Source organism: Melozone crissalis, unplaced genomic scaffold (genome assembly GCF_028551555.1).
Source record: "Melozone crissalis strain CALT ecotype California unplaced genomic scaffold, PUWL_Pcris_2 ptg000081l_1, whole genome shotgun sequence".
Taxonomy (NCBI): domain Eukaryota; kingdom Metazoa; phylum Chordata; class Aves; order Passeriformes; family Passerellidae; genus Melozone; species Melozone crissalis.
Window position 1 is genome coordinate 1,313,469 of NW_026535858.1, and position 17,076 is coordinate 1,330,544.

At 40.8% G+C, this 17,076-nt stretch overlaps 1 protein-coding gene across 3 annotated transcripts in view; it reads right to left on the reverse strand.

Annotated features, from left to right (window-relative positions):
• Positions 1 to 17,076, reverse strand: part of SLX4IP (SLX4 interacting protein) — a 73,158-nt gene that overhangs the window by 12,210 nt on the left and 43,872 nt on the right. For all 3 annotated transcript variants that reach the window (XR_008483967.1, XM_054290363.1, XM_054290364.1), the window contains exons 6-7: positions 9,475 to 9,552; positions 7,510 to 7,598 (exon numbers count right to left, since the gene is read on the reverse strand). Coding sequence is in view for 2 of the 3 variants with exons in the window: in XM_054290363.1 (XP_054146338.1) it covers positions 7,510 to 7,598; positions 9,475 to 9,552 (167 nt within the window). In the remaining variant the exon portion in view is untranslated. The remainder of the gene's footprint in view (positions 1 to 7,509; positions 7,599 to 9,474; positions 9,553 to 17,076) is intronic.

Sequence of the window (17,076 nt, forward strand, 5' to 3'; positions counted from 1 at the left end):
ACTAAAGAAGAGAAAATAGAAGAATTCCTGCTGTAAATGGCAGAGAACAAATGAAATGTCATTCTTTCTAAAACTTAGAGCTGCAGGGGGGCCTTTTTATAAATCAGACCTATGTGCAACACAGGGAGCAAATACCCCATCACACTTTCTAAAGGCACAGAAGTGCTCCCAGAATAACTGATTTATTTACATACTGAGCAGCACGTGACACAGGCTGTGTGCATTTGCTTGAAGGCAAGAACAGCTAAAATTAATGTTAAGTAATTGAGCTATTAATCATTCTGATTTTATAGACTGATGCTACAAGACTCAGATTCTATCTTCAGAGAAAGTGTCCACTGATAAGAAATGGAGGAATAGACAACAGCTTTTCAACCAAATTAACTTCTCTCAATGACACTAAAGAAAAATCTGAAGCACAGTGACAGTGAATTTTAAAGGAAACCACTGTTTTATAATCATGCATCTTCAGCCAGCCATTTCCATCAATTTTTAGGTTCCTGACTCCAGTAATTATGAAAGAGGACATGCATGCGAGACACACATTTCATACTTGAAAGCGATTTTTATAAAATAAGGGAATTGCAATTTGCTGTGGTGCTTGACCCCTTTCTCCAGCTTACAAATCAAGAGAGAATACCTGAGGCAGGCCCTCCTGTAATCCTGTACTAGAGCCTTTCACAGGCTGGCATGAGGATCCTCGGTGTGCCTGCCAAACCTCACTGGCTATGGGTCAGCCAGCGCAGATGTCCCTCAGCTTCACCCACCAGCAACACGGAAGCAAACTGTGCATTTGCCCAGGCATAGCATGGGTTATATGACATAAGAGAATACTCCTTGAAGCACATGATGTGTACAGTGTGATTCAGATGCCCAACGCTTGGATACTTACAGGAAAAAATCTGGAAAAAAATACATCAATTTTATGCTCTTCTGTTGTTCTTATGCAATTACAATATGCAGTAACACCCAGAGGAGATGTTGTAAAGAATATCTAATACTCTTGATTGCACTGATTACACAAACCCAAAATATGTAAAACAAGAATAGCACAGCTCAGGAAATAATTACTGTTCAACAGTGTAATGTTTTAGATTGGTTTCCAAAACCAACACCAGTACCACCACCCCGAAAACCCCCAAGACTTCTGAGCCCACACTGGGGATCTGTCCCTCCAAATAATTTCAAATAACTACAAATCATTCAAAAATCCTGCCGTGAACTTTACCATCATCTATTTCACTTCCCTCTTCAGTCAAGTTATGAACTTCCTATTAGTTCTAAGAGATTTCTGCTGAAGACTGAGGAACAGATTGCTCCTTGAAACAATTTTTTAAAATCCTGTCAAATATTTTTTGCCCAACAGGAATATCAAGAATTACTATCAAAACCTTAAGTAAGTTCATCCTTTTCAAATCCTAGAGCCACCAAAATCTCACAGATGCACCACAGACAAATAAAATCTTGAGCTCCCTGCAGTTTAACGTGAGCCCTGCCAGCCTCCCCGCTGCCCCTCTGCCAGGGGGGCCCGTCCTCTCCAAGCCTGCAGAGAGGAAGGAGCAGAGAATCAGGTCAAATCCACATGAAGCACCAACATAAGCTGGGACAGCAACAGTGAGAGGGGAGAGGAAAATGAGGGAGGTGAAAGGATGATGACAGATGATAATATCTTAAATAACCACAAGGCTTTGACAAATGGGATCTTGTGAACGCTGCTAAGTAGTGAGATTTAAATCAACTGGAGGACTCATAAAAAGCAACTACCAAAATGAGTAAAAGATTACTCAATTTGTCCCTACTTTTTGAGGATTGCTTCATATGGAAATAATTTTTTACAACCTTAATCATTTATACTGCTGCTACAGGACCATCCATATTTCTGCTCTGCTTCACCTGATTTTGCATAATGAGGTACTCGTTTATTGAGGATGTATTCCACTTACTTTCTGGATCTAAGGCAAAAAATATTACTTTTTATTTCATTCCATACATACTCTAATATTCTGTCTGCTTTTCAGATAAATAATGCCACAGAACAAAGTTTTCCAATCAATTCCTTGCAGCAATATCTTGGCCTTTTTCCAGCCATCACAGTTAATGCACTCAGCAGTTTGCATGAGCACAGCAATTGCTCTTTTCAGTGAAAATACTGTGAATTTATCAACAGACAATTTTCATTTACAGCCCTAGTGCCTCTCTACCCAGCTCTGGGAGGTTTCTCTGAAATTCTCCAAAGCCTTCTCTGATCCTGACTAATTGAAATAATTGTGTCAGTTTTCATTTCATCATTTGTCCACTTCTCTGGATAGTTAATGCAGCAGACAGCTGCGAGACGTTTGCCATGCAGAAAATAAATCAGTTTGGAAGCTAAGAGAAGAAACTGCGACAAGTTCAGACAAATCTCACGGAGGCAATTCCCAGCACCAGCGCTCTCAGGTCTCCTCCCTGGCCTCCCGCAGGAGCTCCTGCCCCACTCAGAGCTGGCAGAAGGGAGCGCACACACACAGAGCCCAGCTGCTCCCACCCAGGGCAGCTCGGCGGGCACCAGCCCCAGGACTGCGATGCCCAGGAAGGGGAGAGGCAGGAACACAGCCCTTCTGGCAGCCCTGCTGCAGGAGAGGCAGACAGCTGGCACAAAAGGGAATACTGGAAAGCTGCTGCAGCTTTCTTTTTATGACTGAGTCAAAGACTTCGGGAGCATTCCTGAGATGCAGTTTCTCAGGGACAGCAGCCTAATGACTGAAGCTAATTGGAAGTTACACCAACAATGAAAGGGAAGTCTCACCCTCACCCAACATGTGGTCCTGCCAAGGATCAACCCCCAAGGGATCTGGCTGAAAGTGAACCACACAAACAACAAAAACCCAAACCAAAAACACCCCTTGTTCACAGAGGGGTCACTGGATGACCCCAGCACTGTTCAACACTGAAGACAAGTATGCCCAGGGAAGCGAAGGTAGGAGGAGCACAGAACAGGAAGGATGAGTAAAAAAAAAAAAGTGACAAGAGCTTGAGGTGTCAAAAGTGAAAACTCACCCAAGCAATTCTTTGCCTGTTCTACTAATATGGAATTTGGCTGAAGTTCATTAGTCTGCAGTTTCCCCTCTCTACCTTTTTGAAAGCAGTAGTGAACCCTGTTCATATTTACCAACTACAGCTTAATGTTTTTCTCCTGTTTACTATAGTAACTGAAAATAATTCAGCACATTATCTAAAATCACAGAAAACTAGATTTTGTAAAATTCAAAAAGGACAGTGACATAAAAAAGCCAGCAACAAGACAAATATTACAAGAAATGTAACATTAACATGTTGTGGATGTTACTTTCAAACCCAGGTAACTCTAGCTGCTACCTAAAGGTTGCTTCAGCTCCATTCATCCAAATCCTGGCTGCATGCTCCTGCAACATTTTTTTGCATCACAATTGGCAAGTGTGTGGGTACAGGATGAGTTGGTTCAATGAACTGACATGATGGAAAACTAATCCTCCAACGAAAAACAGAGAAACTTCACAAATAAATCGTTTTCTGCTAGGTCAAGTCAATGAACTAATTCATTCTCAGCCGAAGAATCACTCGGTCCATTGTACCCAGAAAGGAAAGGAATATGTGGCTGGATGTAGAGGGGATGTAGAGTGACCTTTTCAGTAGCAGCCCACCAGCACAGCAGCTTCACTGTAATATTTTATACACACATATAGATACACACACCCCAAGATTTATACTTACAGTGCGAACTGTGCAATTCTATTTCACAGCATTTCCTTCCTCCCCTACCCAATCTGATATCACTTAACAATAAGTCTTAAATGCTTTAAAGATAACTAAATTCCACATAAAGTCCTATACTAATCTTTACAAATTGCTGCTATCTGAAGTTTTCATTCTACATTCCAATAGACACACTATTCCAGCATACACTCCAGTGGGACAGATCTGTTAATTACAGCTAAGTTTCATGTTTGCATGAAAGAACCAGAAGCCTCTTCCCAGTACAATCAAAACCCAAGCAAACCCTTGGCTAAGGCTCTCAGGAGTTTTAACAATGAGAATTCTCTAATGCTCCTGAAAAGTATTACAATGACACAATCTATAAGTCATATATATATGCATGAAGAAGATGAAATAGGCTTTTTCCCTGCTGGGGATTTAAAAAAGCACTGGGCACATCTTTAGCACTTTTTTCTCCATGTGTACCTGTGAAGGGGTTTTTTTTTTGGCTAGTTTGGTTTTTAAAGTGCAATATTCTGCTGGAATAGAATCGTTATTTTTGTCTAATATTCTCTGTAATTTAACAAGCTCAGTGGAAAACCTGAGACCTTTTTCATAAAGACAATCTTCTACTCCTCACTTTCTTTTCTGATTTTACTGAAACAGTAATTTCAAATTTCCACTTTAATACCATCTTTAGCTTAACCTCCTTCATGCTTTCCCTAGAAGTGCTTCCTCTCATAGGTTCTGGTATAAAGCCGATGTGGTTATCAATGAATACTCCATTGTCTGCACATTTTCAAATGCCCACAAGCCTTCCACCCACTTCCATTTCCACTGTTTCCCCAGATAACCCATTTCAAATTTTCCATTATAGCTCCCTACATAATAATAATCAAGAAAATGTCGTCACTGACAAAGATGGCTAATCTCTCCAGAGCTCTTATATATTTCCTTGGGTTTCCTCTTTTGCCATGTTCCCAAAACTGTCTTCTTTTTCAAGATAAAACTATTCAAGATAACAAACATAGTTTGGTAAAACAGGAAACAATGGTTTTATGTTTAAACTTAGCATTAATCACTCAGCCTATTCTTCCATCTTTTCCTTAAGACTTCCGATTTGCTTATGTAATTTCAATAACTTGCTATATTGTTTCTTTGCTAGAGATTTCCCTTCCTCCAAGACGCTATTACTGCCTGCAGCCTGTGTTTTAAACATAACCACGGACACACCCGTTTATAAATACATCCTAGAAAATTACATGTCGATAGATTTTCTTCTGCTTTATTTCATCCCTGCTCCTTAGAGGTGCTCTCAAATATTTTGTTTATGCTCAAAGCTAATTTGACAGAGACTGTCTAATCCACCCTAACCTTAGTCTTACATGAGGCATCACAGAAGGATTAAAATTGGTTCTCCCAGCAACTGATGCTGAGGTTTGTGCTTGTGAATATCTCAAAAGCAATCCAATTATGATCTTTCCTGAGGTGTAGGACAAAGATTTCATTTCATAGCTGGCTACATCCCCTGAAACTCGTTGTTTAAGCACAGCCTATTTCGGAGATACACAGAACAGCCTAAAAGGCAGAGAAGAGGCAAAGAATGAAGGGCTGAAGACAGGTGAAGGACCAGAGCTGTGGTCAGTGAAGGAAACGTGCACCAGGCTGACATAAAACTGGCTCCCAGTAAGGGGAAAGGGGAACACTTAGCCTGATTTGTCTTGACAGAGCTCAGGAATGAAAGCTTGACCCAGACCATAGACCAGCATAAAAACAGTTTAAAAAACCACATAATCACTAAGTCTTGACTAGGTCAATCACAGTCACAGCAACACAGGAAAGTGTCAAAGTCTCCATTAATGTATAGTTAACTGCATTTGTAAAACACAAACAGGCCCTCAAATCCAAGGGTGCCAGCTGATTAAAGGTTTAAAAGAACTCGCATCCAACACTGTGGCATTATTCAAACCCAAACAACATGGAGAAGAAAACAAAACACAGCCTCATTTTCAGCCCATGACAGACTCTGCAGAGTGTATCAACAGAAAGGTCTTCTGGGTGGTCTTTTGTAGGGCAGAGTTTAGAATTCCAGCCTACTCACGGCTCAACTGCATGGAGAAAAGCAGACACACACAAAGTGCAGATTCTCTGCCTTTCTTTTGCAGTGCCAAAAACTTGAAAAACTCTCAGTGGCAATCAAACACTCCCCCAGTTTGGCAAAGTACTCAGCTGGAGTATATGACAAATCTGGTCCTAATGTGCATTAGGAACCCTGGAACAACAGAACACTCTGGAGTGGACCCTTTAAGTGAGAGTGGTAAGAATTAAACAGATGCTCCAAAGTATTTGCTGAGGGTCTGCTCCCATCTTGCCAAGTTCTTCAAACCAGGCAAGATGCTTAGGGCTAACTTTCTTTTACTCCCTCCTACCAGCACACTGCACTGCCCATCCCAGCCAGGGCTGTGCACACACACTGCATCTGTAAGCAAAGCAAACTCCCAAGACTTTATTGTTGATTGGGCTATCAGCTCACTAAGAGATGTTTGTTTTCTTTTAAAATATAAAAGTGTTTTAATTTGCCTTTTAAACAACAAGCAGTTTCCACAGATCAAGATCCAATTTTGAAATAGTAAAGCTCAAGTCCGTAACATTGAATTTTTAAATTTGCCTTCTCCTTCCCACACAAAATCACAAGAAAAACTAAAGAAAACTTCTCAACTCTTATTTTATGGAAAGATGAAAAATACCAAATGAGGGAATTGGGTATTTCATAAGAGTTACTTAAGCAATAAGAAACCCCATAATTATTACTCAGTCAAAATGCAGAGATAGAATTTTCTACTTCAAGCATTAAGCAGTTTTCAAGACAATACTGAAAAAGTAATAATTTTCCAAAGAGCAAAGTACTTCTAGAGCAGGGAGATCTTTTTTCTGAGAGTGCCAAAAACATTTGCTTGATTCTTTGACACTTAAGGCTATGTACCAAGTTAGGAATCGAAACTAGAAAATCTGCATTTAGCATTACAAATATAAACACACTGGCTGGTATTGGAAAAAAAAAAAAGAATTGAATGAGTAAAAGAAAACACGTTTTTCCAAGGGTCAAATAAATGTTAATACATGTAAGATCAACTCCTAAAACCCACCCAGACCTCAGGGTGTAATTGTGACCCTCAGCATGGGGCACAGAGAGGCACCTGGGCCCGTGTGAGCACTCCTGAGACAGCAGCACTTAACTGCAGGATAAAATCCAGAAGCCTTTGACCCTGATGAAGCCTTCAGGATGAAATATTTAAGGAGAATTGCTTATGGCATTTAACCACACCCCAGTGCCTTTTCCTCCACTACTGTTTGGTGATTTTTTTTCCCAGCAGGGCCAGCACTGATCCGCTTGAGTTGCTGCGCAGAACAAGTGCTAAGAAAACATACAAGAAACCCAGGGACATTACAAACAGCTACATCAGAACTTTGAAAAGTAAAATGTTACAAGGACAAAATATAAAGGGAAAAAAGATCCTTAAATCAAGGTGCTAAAATCATATCCAGCTTTCTAAACACATGGTCTCCAAGACTTATAAGGCTCAGAAAATGCTGAGCTTTTAAAATTTCCATTTTTGCCTGCATTTAGGTTCATTTCAGGATGCCCTTTTGAATACTTTGGCTCAACTGTTCATGTGACTTTCTAGTGCCAAGATGCTAGTAACAAATACTTGCATAACTACATCTATCTATATATATAAATATTTGCTTCATTTCTATTAAAAACCCCCAAAATTAATAGAACAGTTTTGTACCTACCAATCCACCATTGTCACATGTCCAAGCACTTGGATCAAAGTCAAGTTTACTGACACAAACGATAAATTTCTCTGGAAACACACGGAGCTCTACACAAAAAGAGTTGAAAAGAGGATTACAAAAGTCATAACCACTTTCAAAACCACTCACAACAACAACATACATGTTCTTTTAGTACACAAAATTTCTTGTTTTTTTAATTGCACACTAACTCATTTAATGCACCTCTCTAGCTTCTCACCTACTCTCTTCCACATGCCACCCCTCCTTTTGCTTTGTTTTTATAAAGCATTCCAAAAAATCAATAAGTAGAATAAATGGAGTTCTCAAGAGGACAGTCACGGCTGCACATTGGTCACCTGCACCCCTGGACAGGAAGCCCAGACAGACCCAACAGACAAACCACTTAACAAGGATTTCTTCTGCGCTGCTCTGTGATGAGTCTTCCCATCACAAAAGCTGTACACCGGGTTTGCAGCCCACAACAACATTCAGCCAGGGCTTGGCACCAAACCTCAGCGTAAGGCCAGGGCACACAGTTTCACACTCTGCCTGCAGACATTTCTGAAGTCATTAAACAAAGTGGTTAACTACTACTGAATTACACATTTTACTCACAATCACATGGGTTGTTATGAACACAACATAGTTTCTGTTTACAAAGGATTAAAAATGGAAGGTTCTCAGATTAGAACAGATGAGACAAAGCTTTATTCAGTACCTGGCAATGCTATGGGAAGAGCACAGCTGGATATTTTCTTGTTTACATATGGAATTATTTCCAGATCAGTATCCTCATATTTTCAGCTCAGTTGGTTTTTTTTTTTTTTTTTTGTTGTTGTTGTTGCTGGGTTTTGTTTTTATAAAAACAAAATTAAAATATTTTGAAGTTCGTTGTATTTCAGAATGAAGCCATTACACTCTGTTTTTGTGGGACAAGAAAGAGACAAGGCTTGCAGAAATAAACTTATGAGATTGATCTCACAGATGTGAAGAATTGTAGAATTGAAGATTAGGCGAAGTTGCTTCCAGTAAAATGCTTTTATTGCTACATTTTATAACAATCTCATCTGCTGGTTAGCAAAATGCAGGTGTCTTTAGGTATTCATTGATGCTTTAGAACAGTTCAGATTTAATAGACAGCAAACCATGTTGAGATTCCAATGCAGAAACTCTGAAATTCTAATCTAACAAGACAAGTTTGATGAAATATTTAAAGTCAACACTGATCTCTTCAGCCAATATAGACTTAGAATATAACCAGCTGGCATTTGAAGACAGATTTAAAGATTTATGATTACCATGAATCCCTATAAAAACAATAAATGATTTTCAAATATCCATTCAGTTATTCAGTATTGTTACGGACTTGGCTGTTTTTGTTTAATGCCAAGAAGACAGAGCAGAGGGCAGTGATCATTGCGGCTCCTCTGCGTTGGTGTTGGCAGGAGAGCACTGATCTCCCCTCCTCCCAGAGCATCCTGGTTGAGAGAGCCTGAAGAGCTCAGGCTACGTCAGGGCTGCCCGGGTGTGTGGGCAAGGAAAGCCTCTCCTGCATGCACTTGTACTGCCTGCTGATGTCACAGGGCACTCCAGCAAGAACGGAGTGATTCATGCTGCAGCCTCTGCTTGATTCACCCTGCAGAGAGTCGGGAAAATGCTGAGTCCCGTCATACTCACAGAATTTGGTGAGCCTTAGCTGATTACCCTGGGGCAAGGCATGCACAAATTTAAAATTAAGTTAAAAAAAAAAAAAATCCACCTTATCTCAAGAAACACTTCTCTTTTTATTTTTTTTTATGTTTTCAGGAAATCATCTTTTTAAAATGCCCACCAAAAAAACCCCACCAAAAAACCCAAGCTCTGAAAACAATTTTGATTTAAGTAGATGAAAATCTGACAGTGTCTTAGTTATGCTCCCATTCTTTCTCCTCTAAGTAAGTCTGTAAGAAACTGATTTCTTACCTCGATAACGTTTCCCTAGAGCACAACGGAGATTAACCCATCTCTTCATAAAGTAGGCAGTAATGTGCAAACTGTTGGCTGCAACATAAAACAAAGGGATAATAGTAAGTGTAAGGGTATCTTGGGCATTCTGGACTCAAAGTGTTGCACATCTGCTAAGAGACTGGATTGAGAGAAAGCAGCTGAATGATACAAAGGAAAAAGTAACTTTAATGGAATATTTTTCAAAATAAACTGCTGAACTCCATACTGAAACCTCAAGAAACTAGTGCCTGAAACAGGGCAAAAATCTAGACAAATTAACAACCACCAAGTAGTGGAACCCAACCTCAGAAATTAAATTAATTGATCAGAGGTGTCATTTGATTAATAGTGTGGTGTCATGGTCACTTAATAGTGCGGTGTCATGCTTTCAGCTACATTTTACAGGAACACCGCAGATATCCATTCACTTAACCACCTTCTAGGGGAAGGTGACAGACCTGGTAGGGAAAATAAAAAAAGGTAACTACAAAGAAACCCAAGCATCAAAGGGCTCAATTGCACAGTTCCATTGAGTGAGGTGAGAAATGGCCACATTTGAACTCTTCAGTGTGTACAGCAGCCCGAGCTGGCCTGGCTGACTCAGCCGTACCTGTAACCTCCAGAGGCTTTTTCACTTTCTACTCCCAAGAATGACAGAAATCCTTGTGCATCAGCGGCGTAGGAAGTGGACAGAACAGACTCTGTTATGGCTGAGAGAGTATTAGGACATCAGCTTTTACTTTTGTCCTACTTAAATTCCCAAATGACCCTGGTGAATCAGTTAGCACTTCATTCATGAAGGTATTTAGCGGCCTGACTCCCACTGAAAGTGCAAAACCTGTCATCTGTGACTCATCCTCCCCAGTCTCCCCGTGCACCTCACTGAAATCACACCGTGAAAGAGGGATGGCGATACTTCCCCTCACTTGGATGGGGTCTGCAACACTTAAATTATTGATGCTTTGAAGACAGTCAGGCACCCTAGGTGCAATTAGCACAGATAAGCTAGAATTTGAAGTGCTACTGCTGTTTTTATAATCTAACCATTTAAAAAGAAGGAAAGCTTGCTTGTTCCAGTCTCAATCCCTACAGAGCAAGTGCCAAGGCATGCCTTATTTCTAAGTATAAATGCACGTCCTCCTGAAGGGCTCCCCTCTCTTCTACAAGATCTTCTGGAGCTCACAATGGAGTGCCCTTGAGCCTCAGCTCTCATTAACAACTACAGTTATCAATCACAATCAATCCCTTTGAAATTTATCTGCCATCTTTTTTCCCTCCCCTCAGGAAGACACCCAAAATTTGACTTCCTTTTAGAGATCGAGTCAAGATGCAACAAGTTGAACCATCCCTTAAAAATGATGAGCACCAGAGAAAAATTTGGATGCAATCCACCACCTTTATTAACTGTTTACTTAAAAGAACAATTACGGAAAATTACTCCAGTTTGGCATCCACAATTCTTTATCACTGCTAGTAGGCTTAGTCAAATCAAAGAATTTGCCCTGTATATAAATAAGTTATTAGTGTGATAACAACATATGCCACTGTGACCTTGGAAAGCTGAGAAAGTAGCATTCCTAAAAGTACAGCTTGGAAAACAAATTTTCAGACAGTAAATATTAAAAGTTTTTCTTTCCACCTCCATTTGTTGGCGATAATCCACATGTTTTGGGTTTTTTGTGAAAGGCATCTAAAGTGAAAAAAGTGTGAATTTTTGTTTTTCACAGGAAAAGCTGGATGCTTATTTTCTTGAAATTCTTTTATAGATCAGTGACATCTATATCTGTTTATTTTATTTGCTGTCCTGGTATTCTCTGAGAGGCTAAGTGTTTAATCACATGTGCTTGACTGAACAAAGTTTCAAATTCTCCTTAGAGGTTCTTGATTCAGCCAGCTACTGTTATGTGGAAGAGAACACCTACCTCAGATCTGACAAAATAAATAATTATGTAAGAGATCAAGACACCTCTACAAACTATTTTTGCAGCATCAGCTCAAGTCTGAAAGTCTTATAAAGCCTTCACAGGGAATTGCACCTGAGTTGATAAGCTCAGCCCAGAGGGACTAACACTAAAAAATCATTTTAGTTTCCATGATTATTTAATACTTTGCTGAAAAGGCCTGAACAGATATTTGCTGTTACTTGTTGCTAAGCCTGAGAAAATATTAAGATGCACTACATTTAAGATACCAGCACTTTGAAAGTATCACACAGCTACACTCATTAAATGTTCTGAAACCCTCTTGCACATGACATATGATCTACTCTGTAGTCAGCTGGAGTTTGAAAACTCTCCCAGTCCTAAAGCTGTCAGAGTTACTGCAGAACTATAAAAATGGTTATATCCTCTTTCAGCTTCCCTCTGGGGAAATATACTATCCAATTACCTATTCTGCTTCATGAAGAAAGAAGCTTAAAATTAAGACCCACCAGAAAACCTTCTTCTCCAAGAAGTCCATAGGCTCGCAGCTTTTCAAGGTTTCTACACAGTTACCCAGAATGAGTTTACATCTGTTTGTAATCTCATGGAAGAACAGACCAACCGATACATACCAAATGCTCCATCACTAACTTCTTTTGAGCACAACACAGAAGTCTGAACCTCAAGCTACAATTTTTCTTCCAGTAATGTAGAAAGTTCACACATCCTGGGCTCAGCAACTGCACCTAGCTGATCCCATCTTCAATTTCCTCTTCACCATTCAACACAAAGCTCCCTTTGTGGATTACCAGCACACAGGCAGAAATAGAATTGTATTTAGTGTCTCGAAGTTTTGTTTTTGTTTCAAAACTGGGCACTCTAAATCATCAGATCCAGGGTCCAAAAACAAAACAGAAAAACAAAACCAACCAAACAAACCAACCCCAAGGAAATAAACAGACCCTGAAACACAAAAGGAGACTGCATCAGGCAGCAGTGAGCAGAGCCTTTGCAGGGAACAGCAATTTGCCCACTCGCTGCACTGCAGAGCGGCACGGCAGCGAGGGAGCCTCGGAGCCCGGCCCTGCCCCGGAGCGCCCCGCAGCACTCGCTGTGCAGGGAGCCCCCGGCAGCCGCCAGGAGGGCTGTGCTGCCCCGTGCAGCGCTGCGAGGCCCTGCCAGGCTCCGCCGCACCTTCCTGGGAAAACGCCTCGGAGTTATCTGCAGCAGCCTGGCAGCTGCTCCCTCCCCAGCACCACCTGGCACCTGCCTGGCTCCCTGCTCCGCTCCAGGCTTGGCCAAAGCCTACGGCCAACTGCCCCCAAAACGCTTCCCCGGCTGACACGCACCCATTTCTCATCACGCACTATTTTTATATCATACCTATTTTCTCTCCCAGCCCAGACACTTCCCATTTTTGAAAGGCTGTTGTGGATTAGGACTGACTCTGCTTTTGGAAAGTAACAACAAAGTAAATCATTACAACGCACATATTAAAAATATAAAAGGATAAATTTCTAGTGTTACAATGTGAAAGCAAATACATGGGTGCATTAGACTTTCTAAAACACTAACTGCACATTAAAAAAAAAAATCTACATTCAGTTCGTGCTTGATTAATTTTTCCACACAGATTAGGCTATACCAGTAATAATGTTTACAGTATATAGAGCTTTTCATCTTCAAAGTGCTCTGCAGACATATTATTACACTGCCTTTTAGCACTCATATTTCTCCACTTAAAATTATTCACCACAGAATCAAAAGTCCTGATTGTTTGTAAACAAAACAAAAAAAAGGAACATTTCATTCTAAACCTACTGTTAATTGAGAAGCTTTCCTTCCCAAAAATGTCCAACTCCATACCATGTGCTGCAGAGTAGGCTGCCATTTCTAATTTAGCAGAGATTCAAATGAAATATTGGCATTGAAGTTTAAAGCCAAGTCTAAGACGGGCAGCAGATGCATGACATCACATACAAAAAGTTGCTGAGATTTCCACAGCCTTTTCTGGAATCCACTTGATATTCTTTAAACAAGTAGCATCTTCTCCAAGTTCAAAGTTTTATACAGCAAAGAATAAGCTTCAAAACAACTGAAACATGTCAGGATGACATCCATTCTTTCCATACAGCCTGCCTTCAGCTCAAAAAAGATGGAAGAATCCTCCCTGCTATCAGAACCTGGATAGCCTAGACACAACCCACTGTCTAAACCATTCAGAGTATGAGCCACAAACTGCAAAACTGGCCCGAGTAGTTTTGAGAAATCCTATAGCAGGGTTGTAGGGGTCTCCTCTAGCAGGAGAGGTGTGGAATTCACTGCAAAATGAGAACTATCTTGGCCAAACTGGATCCAGGACAAGGCATTTCTCAGGCTGGCTGTCAGTGCAGTTCTGGAGGAAAGAATAAGGAAAAGCACATCTGAGACCATCTGGCTGCAAGATGAGTAATGCCTCTGATGGAGGTCCTGGGAACACACCAGCTCTGAAGGAAAAAGACCATCTTCCCCTCACTAATACTTAGGGATGGAGAGGAAGGCTCATCCATTCCTGGAAAATCCATACCCATCCATAATGTATGAGCAGTAACAGCCAGCAGCACCTGCCAAGGCGTTCAAGCAGAGAGATGCAGAGCCATAGATTCAATGGTCAGTGCACCTTTGCCACAGCAACTGTTTTCTAACAGGACACGAGATTTCACTTAGCCCTTTTGTTGATCTCAGACTCAATAACCACATTATTAATTGCACATGATGGGCACAAACTGAAAGCTATTTAGGAATGCTCGCTGTTTTGAACATCTAAACTGTATTCCAGAGAAAGCCACGTGCCTGGACTTCTTTAACCACTGGAATGAGCACAACAACCAAGAGAAAGGCTGAGAAAGGCATCTGTTGCTACCAGCCAAAAGGCAGAGGGAGCTGGAACACAAAGCCTGTGGTAAGCACTGTCTGAGCAGTCTGCAGCCCAGGAGAAGCCCAAGTCCCCTCCAAGCGCCTGGACTGCGATGGGGTTCAATTCCATGGGCTGGTGCCACCTCTGCACATCAGGAGGAGTCTGTCCCACAGACTGGCCAGACACAGCTCTACCCAAATGGCCCAACCCCTCCCATCACTGAACTCCTCACAGTGATAAAAGGAGGCAGGTTCTGGCTCAAATGAGACACAGACACTGTGATGGACCCCAGTTTGACTCACAGCACGCTAGGGAATGCATAATACAGCACAGAGTATGTCCTTTCAGCCTGGCTCTGTGGTTTTTCCTTGAAGAAATCCATGAGTGCAGGAAACTTTTTGATGCCATGAACTACTTGAAATGGAGGATTTTGCATTTTAAGGGTGAGGAATCTCTACAAAACATGGTCTCTTCAAGCACAAAAACTCAACCAAAATGTGGAAATGAGCCTCTTGGAATTTATCAGACATGACTGGTTCCCCTTAGTGTTCATGAGAACAGCAAAATCACTGGTGCCAATATTAGCATGCTGAAGGATTTTCAAATAAAGTCAATCAAACCTTTCACAGGTCTCCAGGCACCATTTTTTCCCCTGGCAAGAGGAAATAACTTCTGCAAAACTTTTACCCCCAAGAGGAAAGGGTTTTAACCCTAAAGCTCCTACAGCTGCCAAGACTTTCATCTTCCACCAATAACAAGGTCTCCAGGCAAGGGTCACTGGAAATGTCAGGAATATATTCTATCACAGGGCTACAACACCTCTGGGCTTGGTGACAAAGCCCAACACCGCCACCGGAGACACGATGGGAGAGAATGAGAGGGAAAGACCAACCTGGAGCAGGTATATTCAGCAGAACTTTAAAGCAGTAGCTTAAACATGAAAACATTGTTTCTTCTTCAAAGGTCTTGATATATAGCTACCTTTTTTTTTTTTTTTTTTGGGATTCCTGTTAGGAGATCCCAGTGGACCTACGAGGTAGATGTTGATGGTCATAACTCCTTTCCTACCCTAACATCTAGAGGACACTTCAAAAGAACATGACTTCTAAGAGACATGTGTGGACTTGAACCTGCAGTTTCATGCTGTTGTCTGAATAAAGCAAGCTGTGCCAGAGGTTAACAGCTTTTTGTCTTTTCACACAACAGACTCTTGTTAGATTTGCAACAACTCAGAACAGAAGGAAATTCTGGGGGATAGCAAATAGGTGAAAGTACCACAATAGAGCCTTCTGTGTTTTGTCTTTTTAAATGCTGGCAAACAGACCCTAACTAAGTCAGCTGCTGAAAGGCTCTATTTCCAAAAAAATCTGCATGTCCTCTGGCTCTCACAAGCTCTGATGCGAAGAGGATACCACTAAAAGAGACCAAGAACAGCCATGATTGGAAGCATCTGCCCACTGCCATCAGCTCAGCTCTGGTTCTGGTGCAAGAGCGAGCTGGAGACTGATTGCAAATGGTTTGTATTAAACCACTCATTTTAGCTCACTCAAGAGCATGGTGTTATAGGGGACCACCTGAATGGCACAGCTCAGCAGCCTCCATTTCTGACATCACCTTAACAGATGCCAAGTGCAAAGAACAGAAGTACACAGAGCATCCTCTTCCTCAAAACTAAATAGCAAATTTAAGGTCTTTTATGCAAAAGACAAACTCCACAATCCTCTCTTTTGCATTGGCAAGAAAACAGCAGACAAAAGACAGGCATTGCCCATACCCTATGACCCATATATGTGCACATATAAAACCCCCACAAAAGATACTCCATAAACAAATACAGAACTGTCATCTAGTAATCTCTGTAAGGTAACTTTTGGCATTTAAACATGCGTTCGTACAGTGAATATGGAATGTTTCTCCCTGAATATGTGTAATTTGCTGTGCATTAGATCATCTCTGATCAGTCTGAAACTGATGGATGCACCAAGTTCTAAGCCCACAACCCAGTCAAGATTACATTGAACTTTTTTCCTCACATTTTCAAGGAGAAGTCTATTATTTGCTACACTACTATATTTTTATTTAATTATCTCCTTTTTTTACTAAATTAGGCATGGGCCCTGCAAAGCTTTGTGGGGTTAGTTTTGTTTGTGGTCTGCCACTGTGCCTTTGTAGTCCACAGAAACACTTTGTGTTCAGTAACCACAACATACCTGGTACTCAGTGGTGAATCAAACACCCAGAATTGCTCTCACCAAACTACTAACACAGAGAATAGAGCCATAATTTTTCTCAGGATTTTGCCCTCCAACTCTAGCTGGACGGATTCCCATAAAGACTTATAAAAATTTTCCAAATATGAATAAACCCACAAAAATGTTTGCAATTTTAAAAGCTGTAATTTCTACCTTGGTCATATGATAATGAAACTTAAGAACAAAGGAGAGTATTATTGTGTAATATGGTAGCATGGAAAGTTTAAAAGAAATTCCTACTCATATTTAACAGTGAAATTATACCTCCAATTACTTCCAGTTGAAATGAAAATAAAAAGGACTTCAATGCTCAATACATACCTGCAACCTTTTTTTTTTTTTTTCTTAAAATATCATGATGATTTTTCTTGTGCTGTTGATTGCTTGCAGACTTTCAATGAGACTCTTAGGTAAGGTAAGGGTTAAAGATGTATAAAAGAGATTTTCTCACAGTTTAGAGAGAGCAAAACAACACATTTAGGAAGCCAGACAGCTAAAAGGTCAAAGC